Source organism: Botryllus schlosseri, chromosome 14, assembly GCF_051294905.1.
Source record: "Botryllus schlosseri isolate E-star chromosome 14, Bs_hap1, whole genome shotgun sequence".
NCBI lineage: Eukaryota > Metazoa > Chordata > Ascidiacea > Stolidobranchia > Styelidae > Botryllus > Botryllus schlosseri.
Window position 1 is genome coordinate 5462720 of NC_137249.1, and position 14751 is coordinate 5477470.

The 14751-nt window shown below is 42.8% G+C and overlaps 1 protein-coding gene across 1 annotated transcript in view; it reads left to right on the forward strand.

The window, feature by feature from the left end:
- The window catches only part of LOC145455147 (uncharacterized), a 51952-nt gene that overhangs the window by 3831 nt on the left and 33370 nt on the right, over positions 1-14751 (forward strand). Inside the window, exons 2-5 of the mRNA XM_080333106.1 lie at positions 2440-2598; positions 3455-3688; positions 5044-5207; positions 6405-6615. Of these exons, the coding sequence (XP_080189232.1) occupies positions 2440-2598; positions 3455-3688; positions 5044-5207; positions 6405-6615 (768 nt within the window). The remainder of the gene's footprint in view (positions 1-2439; positions 2599-3454; positions 3689-5043; positions 5208-6404; positions 6616-14751) is intronic.

Below are 14751 nucleotides of genomic sequence, written 5' to 3' on the forward strand. Positions count from 1 at the left end.
GAAGAATAAATTATTACAAATTCACAATAAAAGAAATGATCAGATGAAAGTGAGAAATTTGGACAAAAAGGCTTTGGATAAATTACTGACAGATAGCTCTGGTGACGAAAGGGATTTTTCAGAAATGGATGAGGTGACTGAGTTGACAAGCAACCCCAGTCAGGAGTTTGTTGCCAAAAACATGAAGGTTGGCGAGTGGCTTCTCGTACAAATAAAAGGAGGGCGTCGGCAATCTGTTACCTACAGATACGTGGTTCAAACCTTGGAAAGTTTCAACGAGGGTGAAAATTGGTTCAGGGTGCAGGGGTATCGCTCAATCAACGTCTCAAAAACTAAGTTTCAAGTTAAAGAAAATGATGTATTTGAGGTTGAATTTGGTGACGTGGTTTGCTCTCTTGTCACTCCCACTTTAACCAGAGATAGAGCTGTGACATATGAATTTGACGGGGTGGTTGAGGCGAAAGAAGCGTAATTTGATAGTGATTTTCAAGTTACATATTTTCAGTTATTAGGTTTCGTTATTTTCAGTTATCAGGTTTCGTTAGGTGTTTATGATCAATACAGGAATTCAAATGAATGAATTGTCTACTTCCAGTCCAGTTTTATATCAGTATATGCAGAGTGTTGATACCTGTAACAAGAGTTGAGGTTTTTAGTATGATGAATTGCATTAATTGATTCAATACAGACAACGGCCCATACCTCAACACCCCCTGGCCCATACCTCACACCCTATTTTTTATTTCCAAAAATGATGTATTATTACAAAATTTGATGTCAACTCCAAGAACTTTTATATTTTAGCTCAATTCCATCACTAATAGTTAGCCATATAACTAGTGATTGTCTGTACCAAAATATTGGAATATTGGACCAAGTTGGGGGGAGTTACAGCTTGGCAAGATTTGGTGGCCCATACCTACCCACTCTCCCCTATTGCTATATAACATAGATTCCAAGCACGATCCTATATAATAAGGTTTGCTGATGTTCAGTGCGTGGTACACTGGTACCTTACAATGTATCATCCACAACTTACAAGACAACTCATTTTGTCTGATCCATTCAATAATATGAAATGAATATAAATATACCAGTTTTCTCATATATATTTTCTGTGCATTTTTTGATGTTCCTCTCGTTGTTATCTCCGACATGTCTGTCCAATGGGGCATGGTGTCAGGAAGCCATTATTTCGAATTGTTATTTCTTTTCCAACAATAATTGCAATTCATTGTGCATTTTTCATATTACCCAACCCATGATCAATTCTGTATTATTCAATCAAGATCTCCTCTTCAATAGGCCCATCATCTCAGCTGAGATTGTAAGATTGGTGTTCCTTAAAATAAACTTTCAAATCATTAACAATTTGACATTATCCAACAGATCATTATTGATTTTTCGTTACCTAATTGTATATTTTGGTAAACAAAATGCATGTTCTTATCTGAATTTTGTCACACCAAATGTGCAATATCTCAATTTGTTAACCGAAAGTAGGCTACTACTTATAGCTCGTGACAATCATCATATTAGCGTCACCTAACATACCACTAATTGCAATATTATGATGCTCTTTCTATATCGATTGACTAAACATGTTTTTCATGTCAACATACAGGGCCTATCCTCCTGAATAGATGATATTTATACACAGGAATAATGATTCCTTTTTCACTCATGTTCATTCGACATAAGTATTGCATAATCTGTCATAAAAATTGAAAAAACGAGATGTTTCTTGAAAATTTTAGTGGACACACTTTCGTACAGTTTGAACTCTGTGCTGATGATTGCTGTGAAACTCTATTTTCATAACTTCATGTTAATCAAGTAGCCTAGGCTATATTGCTCTATCACTTAAGTAGCCATCTGATGTGGAATTTATTATAATATGTCTTGTAGGTACTTGCTTGCCAATCTCTATTTAAATAGTTTTTCAACTATCTAACCCATTACTGGTGTAGACATCGTTGTGTATTTGTGTGATCATAAACTGTTGAACATTGATATACTCAATTACGAATGCATTATGTTTATAATTATCTCTAACATATATTAAATACCAGTTCTGCATCTGTGCTGGCAATTAAGTTTGTACATAAACAGCACCAACTGTACCACACACTCACTGATACACACTTGGCAATAAATTTAATAATATACAACACTTTACTGGCACTCATTAGAACATCTATAAATCATCTCCTCCTGAAATATATATCTCCCATTTATTGCGACTACCATCAGTACCATGTGTCTATATTTCAAGTGAGCCAGGCCTATATGATGAAGCTATCATATTTTTGCCTTGGAATTCAAACAGTTGCATCTTCACCATGATTCATCCTTGTGACTTTTATTGATAGCACTAAGTACAAAAGTTTTTTCTTTTGACTTTCATTAGATTTCATCTGTCAATATTCATTCTTACAGCAAAATAAGGAGCTACCGCCAATCCAGCCGCAGCCATTGGTACAAATCCCATATCTTATTCCAAATGACAAGGCTGCGACAAGATCAGAAACAATACTTGCCGGTGAAAACATTGCCTGCTTCATTGTAGGTGGAGAGAAAAGATTATGTCTTCCTCAAGTAAGGCTTTTTTTCTGTAAGCCCACATATAGATGTCACTTGCTGTAAAAGATGGATGAAGTGACCCTCTAATTCTCTTGCCTGGCTGAGCAATATGGAGCATGACACGTTGTCAAAGATAAATAATTATGTATTTCTTGGCCACAGTACTTTGTGTTAATGCCATGGGTCGATTACTTACTCACTGGATGTTGTTTCCATATAACGTATTTTGTACCGTCTGCTGTTCACGACCAGCTGAGGTTTTGAGGTTCCCATGGTGGGAAGAACGTATTCAAACCATATTTCTCACGAAGAGAATAACTGGTGGATCTGTGAAGGGCGTGTGTCCTGGACTCTGCTTTCAATGTGATGATTCCCTTGGTAAAGGGGTTCATATAAATTTTCTTGTAATGGTATGTGCTAAAATACCGTACTTAGTTTCTTGGTCTTGATCAAACATACAGTTACCTGTGTAACAATTATTAGTTTGTCCTCAATAGAGATGTGTAAAGATCTGGGGTCAGCAATATCCCCTACTTATTGAACTGGCTCTGTGAAGCAGTGAATTTGAACTTTTAAGGATCATTGTGTGGCTATACCACAGTCATCTTGCTCTTGAATGATCGTTAACAGTCTCCTCTGGCAGCCAATAACACGAGTATGTTACTACTTTCTCTGGTCATGTTTGTCCCTTTTGTAAGTCGCTTTCGATGTACCAACCAGACATGCTCAATTGCTCATCTAGCAATTGCATACCGTAATAATATTCTCCTCTGTTTCAGAATATTGGGCTACAGACTGAAAATTTGCTTACTGCTTGTATTACCATACAATCAAATGCTGTTCGTGTATTATTATGAGTCATCACGTTTAGATACTGACCTCTGTCCTGAGAGAGTATAGTATCGCGGAGATCAATCAGGCCTGCGCCGAACTCCACATCTACTGCAGTCGGTGCCTGCCCGAGCAATTGCAAGTACTGAAGGCACTGTCAATTTTACCTATCAACACGGCGCAGTGCGGACTGATCACAAAAACGGACGCAGAACGGCTGGTCGCCCTTCTCACTGACCGGCACGATCCTTACAGAATGGAACGGCTTCCTAAGGTAATTTTTATCAACAATTCGAACCTGTGTGCAATCAATACCTGGATGTTCGTTTGGCATTAGCTCTCCTTGTGTTGAAATGTTGTGGTTTGAGGTAACACAAGTCACTTGATTGATCTTCTGTCACGCAGCACTCATGTCTTTACCCTACGCCATTTGCTGCCTTAGCGTAAATTATGACAGATCACTGCGGTCACTTGGGCGAGAATCACGGTTGCGACTCATGAAATATGGAACAGGTCTATATTGAAATTCATGCGGTTTTGTTAGGTATTGTGACACACGCTGTCACTTCGTTTCAACACAATCTCGGAACGCAGGTCAAATCAAATGAAATCTCGCAACTGTGTTCCTGTATATGACTTGAAGTGCATATATTTGCTTACAGTACAGATTGTCTTGTTTGTTTTCAGTAAATTTCAATGTTTCCTTGGTGTTGGTAGGGATTTATGGCTGGTAACCCCTGATTTATATTGATATTTGTGATATTTTAATGAAACGCAATTGCAAGCCTATTGAAGCTCTCTTTCATATATTCCACGTTAATCCTGCTCCTTGGATGGCTTTCGACTTGGTTACTATAACATCACAATTGGAAAGCCTACTGAATTATCGAATGTCTGGATTATAAGACCTATCATCAAACACCATTCACTTCCAAGTTTTCATGACAGCTCTTGTGACTTGTTTAGTAATTTCATCAGTCACTTTCTCTCCCTACCATGACAAATCTATCCCACTACCACTGAGCGTGTCACAGGTATACTGCACGATATTACACTTCCGTTTATTCATTACTGTTTGCACTATCTAGTACAGGGGTCACCATCACCAACACGCGGCCCGCGAGGTCATATTTTGCGGCCGGCGACCTGATTTCGGAAGTACGCTTTGTCAAGCATTTTGAAGTGGTAAAAGTGCTTCCCGGTTAAAATATTGTTGTTGTCGTTCAAAATAATCTATTCTCCTGTGGCCAAAACCATTATTGCTCACTAGCTGATACGGCTTCGGTGATGGTAATAGCATTTCATGTAGGTAGAATTAGCTGATATGAATGGATTGGCCATATTGCCTTGACGTGCATTGGTCCAGACACTACCATGGCCGAGACGCTTAGAAAACGACTCCGCGGCCCGAGACCTCTACGAAATTTGAAAAGTGGCCCGCGATCCGTTTTGAGTTGGCGACCCCTGATCTAGTACATCTTATCTTCACATTGTGACTTTGGAAGTGACATATTGTGAGAAATTTAAACTTTATCATTACACGAATGTCATTACTGAAAACAATGTAAGCAAACGGGAATTCTATGCGGAAACTGACGTGAAATAGTCTGCACACTGTCGATATTCCAGGATGTCGATCCGGATAGTGGAATACCAGTGTATCACGAATGCTTCGGACGGGGTTACGGAATATTATATCCAAAGGTTTACGTAACGCCGAATTCAGCTTGCATCTCGTGTAAGGACTGCGGTTACATGTACAGTCCGCAGCGTTTCATCACTCATTCGGACAGGTATGTGATTTGCCATTTGTCTACACGGTTAAGCTAGTCAGTTCTCTGAAAATTCTACTGTCCAAGTGCGTTAGTGTCCTTGATGTTGACTCATTTATTTGTTTTCGCTTCGTACAAAAATGAGCTCGGAGGCATCAATTTTCACCAGCGTCACGTAACGATCTCGAATATTCAAATGTCATAATGTCACCGGCCATTATCGATATAATCATTTGGCGCATTGTATTTATTTTCGGTCACCCAACGGATGGCACATGGGCCTACTTAATTTTGGCATTGCTGCAGAATTTCGTGTCCTTTATGCTTGGAAATTGTGCAAGAAAATCGCCGCTGATTGTTGTGCGCCTTTCCAGCGAATAGTGTCCGGGTGTGCGTAGATTCAATCGCTGCTGCGAGATATTTTGCAAATAAGAGTGATTCATAAAGAGTTCCCCTGAGTGAAAGCCAAATCCGTCACGGTATTAGTCCCGATTTGGATTTGCTACATTTATGTTGGCTCCACCCGAATACTTTTCGTGTATACGCATCCCGCTGCAGTGCGTATATACAATTGTACACCGCGAAACGTCTTCCACGTAATTTAACGTACAGCCTTTACGAATAAATAAGCCTTCCTGTTATTTCTTCTCAAACTTTCGGAGGTGCGCTCCTTCGACATTATGTTGTGATTGTTGAGACTCGAAGTTCATTTTATTATATGTTAATTATGCTAGGTCGCTACCGCGGAAGTCGGTTGATATTGTATCCAGGTGGCACAGAACAGTACATTCCTATTTTCATATTGTTATATTTTTGATAAGAGGCACGCGAAAAGTTCTAATCAACAAAATATGAATGTTCTGTTAAAAGCAGTATTTGATGTCTTAGTAAATGACCCAAGTAAGAGCAGGTCGTCAGGTCAGAAAAATCGAACGGAAATAACACTCCAGCTAGAAAATTTTCAGCTTTATTTCCAAATTATAATAGAATCAGAATCAGAGTTACTGAATTTGCGCAAACTCGGAAATTGAATCACGCACATCTCCTATCGAATAGTTCATTCTCACGAAGCGAGAGAATGGCTGATGTCTGCGCAGCAAGCTTGGCGTGTTTCGCACTATACAGTTCTGTACCATTTTCAGGAAAACTAGAAACTAGATTAAAATTAAAATTAGAGCAAAGAAACATTTCGCGTCATCGCCTTGCAACTCCTTGCAGGTCGTTCGAGAAGAGAACGTGTCACTGGGGCTTCGACCCCGACAACTGGCGAAGCTATCTGTTGCTGCCGAAGGATTTGGAGGGTCCCAAACGGGAAGAATATCAGAAGGCTCTCGATCACGCCAAGGCTCGCTTCGGCAGAGACGACGGATTGTCGCAGCAGCAGAGCCGAGGCAACGGAAGTCCGCCTGCCGCAAGCAAGCGGAGAATAGTGGGTGTTTTTTTTTGCCACACCTCGCTAATAGTATCGATGTGATCACGAGCTAAAAAACTGCATACCTACGTTAGCTGCATATAGTGTACCGGTATATAATATAATCTAGTATCCTGTAACAGTGTATCTTATTCGAATACGAAACCAGCTGTGAACTAGTGCCATAAATCGGTGAGATATCGGCTCTATCCAGGGTTGTCATCACCGTTTTGACAAGGGTCAAAGGACCGTTAAGTATTCTCGAAGCAGTTTAACCGCGAAATATGTAAGGTGGTGACCGAGACTTTGAAGAGCTTCTTGGTTGGTGCAGAACTTCAATATGCAATTGAATAATATATTCATGTTGAAATGAACCCGAATATTTTCGGCTCACTGTCGTCAGATGTAATCGTATGGAACTAGTAGAGAATCGGAAATAACATTGTATATCAACAAGACTTTGTCCTTCAGAATACAGACAAATACTAGAAATAAGGACGGTACGGCAACCCTGGATATCGCTCGCTCGATAATTGAGCAAAATGGTCGGGAAAAAACGCTCGGGAATTCGCGGAACCTCGCCTCCGTTTTGATATGTCGAATAATATGCGGAAACTTCCTATTCTATAGCAGCGCAATCGTAGGCTTTTTCCGAGAACCCCGCTTTTGGCGTGTGCGCGATAAGGTCATTGTGACGTGTCGGCTGTCGTCTGCGTGCGAAGGCCGCACGGCCAGGCCGCGTGATGTGGTTTCGTTCCCGTTACTGTACTCGGGGACTGCCCGTCGCGGTTTCATTTCTTCGGTAATTGCTACGCGCTGTCGTTACGATGATGTGCTATCTGGACGCGATCGGGGATGTGTATTTCCCTGATGCATATATAGGTCATGCGGATTTACGGCTTCCGAATGCCTTTTCTGGGCCTGCATTGATATCATTCCTTCACATCGTGCTGGACAGTTCATAGTGTGGGATTCTTTTCCTCAAGTAGACTGCTGCGAACACGGAACAGACCGTCGCTAATGCGATTGTTTTTGCGATCTGCGGATTTAGGGTCTTTAATCAATCCAGACTAGACTAATGCGATTTAAGCCTCCCGCAAATGGACGGTGTGGGAATTGGAATAATAGTAGATATCAAAACATAACAACTCACTGATCTGATGAAGTATTGAATTTTGCGTCCGCTACCCGTGGTTCTTAGTCTCAGGCGCGTTAAATTCCTATGAGTTTATGGATTTTGTCATGCCAGGCATATATCCGGAACATAAAGTTTGATATCGGAGATACTCAAGCTCATTGATACAAAATTTGATGTTGTGATCACAAAATTTGGTGTTGTGATGATGTCTTGTTACTAAAATGACCCGGACCATCTCAGTAACGCGAATTTTCGGAATGGTCGCAATGATCGATAATTTTCCGCTTCCTTTAGAAACCGATTTTCGCGATAGATTTTCCGACACGTTTTATGCGATTTCGGACCGCCGCGAGAATTGGTGTAATCGCGAATATTCCGGTCACAACGGTTCCGCGAAAAGCATTCCTGCATCTGCGTGTAATCGATCTTACTAGCGCGATTTGCTCGATACCGGAATTTAGCCGATCACACGGGCTTGTGACGAAATCGGATTTGTGACGTAGCGCCTTTGGAGCTCCGGCATATCGGCCGGATAGGCTAGACCGGATGAGTTGGTCGATTTTCGTCCTAGCTTTTAAATGAATTGGTAGATGGTAGTGTTAATCCGCTTTTTGGTCGCTTAACAAGTAGCGTTGCTTTGCTATGTAGGTGTGGTGTAGCCCTATGATTTGAGGTAGCCAGCTTCGAAGCGCTTTCCTCGTCGTGGATGACGTATTTGCTGACGTACGCGCACTGTGACGTAACGTATATTTACATAAATGTCACCGACAAAACTTGTGGTTGGAGTCTTGGTGCCGGGAACAATCGGCTCTCCTGGCTCCTCCATGTAATTTGGAAAGATGAAAAATTTTCCGGTTCTCCAATGCTGGCAGCAACACATTTCAGGCATTATTAGGTTATATTATGATCCATATTTTCATTGTTATCCTTAGATTACATAATGATTGTGTATATAATAAAGAACCCCCCCCCCCTTTTTACGATACTGTCCCTGCCCGCTCAGTGTTATGCAATGCGCATCGCACATTAATAGCCGTTATATACTGCGGTGTCAATCTGGGTATCAGTTTCCGAGCCATTTTTGTGGATGATGCTGAATTTAAGTAGTCTGAATCGCCCGCCAGCAACACAATCGTTTCATCGCCGGCGTCTAGACGAGGTTGCGAGCAGCGCGCGGAATGCGGTTCTTTTGGTTGCGTTCCTTCGTAAAAGCGCTTCAACAGGCTACGCGGTGACACTCGATGACCGCGCGATCGCCAGTCCGCCGTTATTGACCTCTAGCATTGAGCCGTAGGCTAAACATCGTTTTTGACCTGTCGCCTAGAAATAGTTTTTTTTTTTGTCCGTTACAGCATTAGGTACGGCCGTCATTCACCCGTGTTATGCACAGCTCTGTTGCAGTATTCAAATTTGTACCTTTACAAAATGATGCTGATTCGGCTTGTATTCACCCCGGTGCTGATCTATCACTATTACTTTTCGAAACGATGCCTTTTGCGATCGATTCATCTCAGTTAGCGAGATCTGAAGCTTCTTGCGGTCTGCGGCTTATAATTACTGATGCGTGACGCGTGTTCTATGGTGTGTTCGTAGTCAGTGTTATTGAAATGCATCACTTTTTGACTTTTACTATATTCAGTCGATGAAATTGCCGCAAATAAACAGCATGGCGCCTAGATTTTAGCTTACACGGTGCGAATCTTCTTTTTGAATGATGAAGCGAGAGGTATTTGGACCTGGGCGATTCGATATTGGGATCATCCGAGTCGAAACGCGGTGACTCACCGTCAATTTGTCTGATCCGGCGTTGGCGACTTACCCCGTTTCGCTCTTGCGCAAACACGGCCCGTACTTTGCATACAGCCGACTGTGGTGTGGGGATACGCCACGGCAGACTTGTAAAAGGTGTCTCGGCGGGCGGGGCATGAGAGTTCGACCAGTCTACTGTTATCATAAATTTCCGACCAATGTCGCTTGGCCAATGACACGCAGTTGATAGTGCCTCACCGGCAGCGAGGCCTCAGACAGTCCGTTTCGAAAGCTCTGTTGGAATTCGAGAGGAGCACGGGTCGATAGTGTTATCGAGTTATTTGCGCTGTCGCGTAATAATTAATCTAAAGTCGATGCATTGCTAGCTCTTGCGCTCGAGAGCACATACGGTGGAGACTGGCCGTACACCCGGGTGAACCCGCTACGAACTTGATCAAACCCTCCCGCTGTCTGCTATCTTGGTGACGCGTCTTAGATTTTTAACTATTTCCGGGCTGTTTACGACTCCCACGTGACTATAAAGGTTGTGCTGTTGAAGCGGACATTGGTTGTCGTCTTGTCAGTCCGTGAATTTGCTGAAGATTTAGCAGAATAAGTAACAAAACACTTGAGTTTCTAGTTGTGAATTAAGAACTTATAGGCAAGACCACAATTTAGGGAAATGAGCTGGAAGTGGGCCACTGAAAATATTTGCTAGATCAACCAGGGCCTACGATACTCTGCGATATGTATCGTAGGCCCCGGATCAACATAAAATCGAATATGCAACTTCGAAATAATTGTTTCCTCGCTGGGCGCGATAATGTCGACAACAATATGGGTGCCAAGACCGACATTTTTGGGAACTGATACTCTCCTAGCGGGTCCCCGACTAGGGAAAAGGATGGGAACCTCTGGCGTATAATAGGGTTACCATATTTTGGAAATCTAAAACGAGGACACTTTCAGAATGTTCAGACTTGCACACGGTTGTGCAAGTCTGAACATTCTGAAAGTGTCCTCGTTTTAGATTTCCAAAATATGGTAACCCCTATTATACGCCAGAGGTTCCCATCCTTTTCCCTAGTCGGGGACCCCGCTAGGAGAGTATCAGTTCCCAAAAATGTCGGTCTTGGCACATATTGTTGTCGACATTATCGCGCCCAGCGAGGAAACAATTATTCTCGAAGTTGCATATTCGATTTCTTATGTTGATCCGGGGCCTACGATACATAATCGCCAGACGTATCGTAGGCCCTGGTTGATCTAGCAAATATATTCAAGAGGCCCACTTCCAGCTCAATTTCCCTAAATTGTGGTCTTGCCTATAAGTTCTTAATTCACAACCTAGAAACCTCCAAGTAGTTTTGAATTTGAAACGTGCGATATGAAAAATCCAGGGTGGAAGCTATTCGGGCCTGACCACTGACCGCTGTTTGCTGCTCAAAATCTACTGGAATAAATTTTGATTCGCCATCTGACTACGAATTAGCGCGCTCTTGAAACGCGTAATAAGGGACCCCGCCGGTTTGGCCAATTTTCAGTAATTGCCCGTTTTCGGCGTATGGTTCCGCAGCGTTCGTCAGCGGCGCGTATAATGACCCCAGCCGCAATGAGTTTAGCCTTTTTTCCACGAATTCCGCTGGCTCCGCGACTTGTTGCGGTATTTTCGTGCGGAATCGATCACGAACCTTGCATCGCGCCGTTCGAAATCGCCGTCTTTCAGCGGTCTCTTCTCGCCTCCCGCCCGAGCGCGTGTTCGCAGAGGGCATGCTGATTGAATTATCCTAATAGGATTAAGCCGCGCGAATGGTTATTGAAGGGAATGTGCGGGCGTGGCTGTTTTCGGTGCGCGAGGCGCGGCGCGGTCCTGCGGTCCGTTCGCCTCGCCAGCTTGGCGTACGCGTTACCGCTGTAATCTGCGTTCGGCGTCGGGTTGTCTGATCCTGTTGTGATTTCCAACAGGCCGTGAGCATTTCGCGGTGCAGTGCGCAAAGCTAGCATGCCGGCGTTATCTAATTTTTTCCAATGTCAGATGTCTGGTTTGTTACGTACCTACCGTCTATCCGCATACCGAGAGACACACTTGCAAATCGTATCAACTGTTGATGTGCAATGTTCTTTTGAATTCTCTACTAGTTGCTGACGCCCTGAAGAGTGTCAGTCGAAAATATTCTAGTTTATTCCGATATGAATATAATTTTCAATTGCACACTGAAGTCCTGTATCTCCACGAATCTCTTCATATCATTAAAATGTAGCAACAATTATATAAACTGCTCAGCCTAGTGTCGTTGATTTGTGTAAGTTTGACTTGCGGAGCTGCCTCAAAATCGCGTGGATATTACACTTGATTATTACTTGATTCGACTGTCGCGGATTCGACAGACGTAACGGACTAACGGGTGCCTTTGAAGGGCAATCACACAGTAGTGATGCGGGTACTTATTTGCTGAAACAAGTAGTGGCAGAGTTCAACCCCAATATTTTTTTCAATTATGAGCGGAAGAGAAACTGGCCATCTTTTTATCGCCACTGTTCAAGATATCGTTATCCGCATTTTCAGAACCGACCTTCGCCATTGCGTATATATTTGCGGCACTGTGTAGTGTGTAAACGTTGCTTGTTAACCCAGGGCTGGCGTGAAAAATCTGATACTCAACTGATAATAGAGTGGTACGCAGGAAACGAATCAGAGATTACACGTCCAGGGATGGTCGACATCGCAAATTCGCCCGTGCATAGGAAGTACGCTGATGACGAATGGCGCGTGATAGAGCTTCCTGTTGCGAAAATCCCGAAATTACTAACGAGCGCGCACATCTGCGCAGGGGATTAGTTGTACATCGTACAATGAGAAGCCCTAACGATAACATGCCCCTCTTGATAGCGCTCTCACGGAAAAAGAAGTCGCTATACGCCATGCTTACTGTTCAAACTGGAGTTACACGATACATAATGAAATTTACCGGAACAAATTATTATCGGACTGGATTGTAGGTGTCTTGAAGGTACACAACTTCAGTATGCAATTGAATATTATATTGGTATTGAAATAAACCCGAATATTTTAGGCTGACACTCGTACATGTGGTAATCATCTGCAACTAGTAGAGACTGGATTGTTTTGATTCGCTTTCTCGGCTTGTTTCGATGCTTATACAGTAAAAGTCGTTTTGAAGGCGTTAGTTTGGCATTGGCAACATTTGGCTTCACTTCGCTACTCTTTTAGTCACTGTGACGCACACATATCTCTTTTTAGTCGATGTCACACTCACGTCACGTTCCAAGATTCATTACTATTGAAATGAAACATTCGCGCTTGCATTGTGGCACGTTGCCAAGTCTGTTGTTGTGACTCAACGCGACTGCTTGTACGCTGTCGCTGGCTGCAGGAAAACTCATGAATTTCTAATGCACACCGGGCGTGATAACGCGACGCCGCTTCCGCTGTGATGCTGGCGGACCTTGTAAGCAACTTTCGGTCCAGATATTGTGACGCAATACTTGACGTTATGCGGTGGGATGTTACTGTCGTCCGCTACGTTCCGAAATATCACTGCGAGATAATGACTGGTCTCATCTCTCTATGCAACATCTAATGAAGTCGCGCGGTTTTGGTTGTTGTGTGCTAAATTCGGGTCTTTTCTCAAGTATTGCACTACGAGCGGCAATCAACGTGCACGTGGATTTGATAATAATATGTTGCGCCGGGTTGAGTGTTGAATATATTTCGAATATTGTATCAGTTTTATTGTAATGTTATGAAATATTCATTCTGAAACACTGTGCAGTGAAAATATATTCACCCTTGGTCGTTTTGAATGTTTTTCTTATGTACTGGGCCGCACGTAAACGAGGCAACCATGCAGACTTGTGCAACTAGAGAATGTTCAGCTTTTCCAAATTACATTAGAATTACAGAATTGCAAAACCTTTAAAATTGAATTTATTGCCACAATAGAAGGAAAAGTAACAAAGCCTGCAGCCATATTCCCAGTCGATTATAAGAGCCATGATCTGTGACGTCACAGTCCGGAACGGGCGTGTTGCTTTTGTTGACGGGCCGTGTTATCCGCGTCTTTTGACCGTGTTGCCTGTGAAATCGAGGTCTCTCGAGTGCAAGTTGAAATCTTGTAGCAAAACAAGTGCTCGGCGCGTTTCGAAAACAAGTCGCCTGTCCAAGACAAACGTCTGAAGTCAGTTTCGTTTCGTACGGAGCAAACAAACCGCTAAGAGTCTCTGTGATGGATTGGCGATCGCGCGGCTGCCTCTGACTTGTTTGTCGATTTGAACCGCGACTGGCGCTGAATCGTGATTCTGTCGCGCCTCTCTCGATGGTGGTCTCTGCCAAATACAATTTGTGTTAGCCTTTCCGGCAAAGCGAACGCAGGCCTTGGGCTACAGTAAATCCGGCCGCGATTTTAACACTAGCGGCACGATCGTACGATACGCGATGTGGATTGCGAAAGATGTGGCGCAAGCCGTTGGAAAAAGCGAAACTAATCTTTTTCCATTTGCGTCATCGTGTATGCTGCGAAACAACGGTTGATGTCGAGATGAAAATTGGAGCCATACATTTAGATTAAACGAGAATTACAGCTAGCAGCTACACTGATTTTTTCCAAATTAGATTATAATTAAAATTACGGAATCAGCAAAAACTAATTATATTACTTCGTTTCGATATAGTTAGTCAATTTCGATAACTGGGATTGTCTAGTTGTCCGAGATGTGTGGCTTAATTTCTTCGTTCTTTGCCCAAAGTCTTGCGTCCCTTGTAGGAAAACGGACTCGCTTCGGTGGTGAAGTCGAAGTCAAGTGCTGTGTACGGGAATAACAGCCGCATCCACACGATATAACCGTGCGTCGGTGTTTCTTTATCAAAATAGCGCTAAGATTGCCTTGCTGCTGTTGACTCATGCGATCGGGATTTTGGTTACGATCCGTGTGCTGTACTGCGCCGTGCGCTTCTGGAAACGATATTGTGGCTTTAAGACTTGGCGCTAGCACTGGCCTGTCGCAGAGATGGTCAGAGTAGACAGTGTTTCTATTAGAGATAACGCCATAATTTTTACTCAATTATAAGTAGAAGTAGTGATTTTCAGGACATGTGAAAACTGCATCCGCGGATGTTTAATAAAAATTGAAAGACCCTAGGATTGTAGTCGATGCCTCGCATATTTCTATCTGTTAATCGGCGGTGGTTGCGGTTTCATTCGAAATTGCGAGATGTATCTTCGAGACTAACGAAAAAAGAATGGATG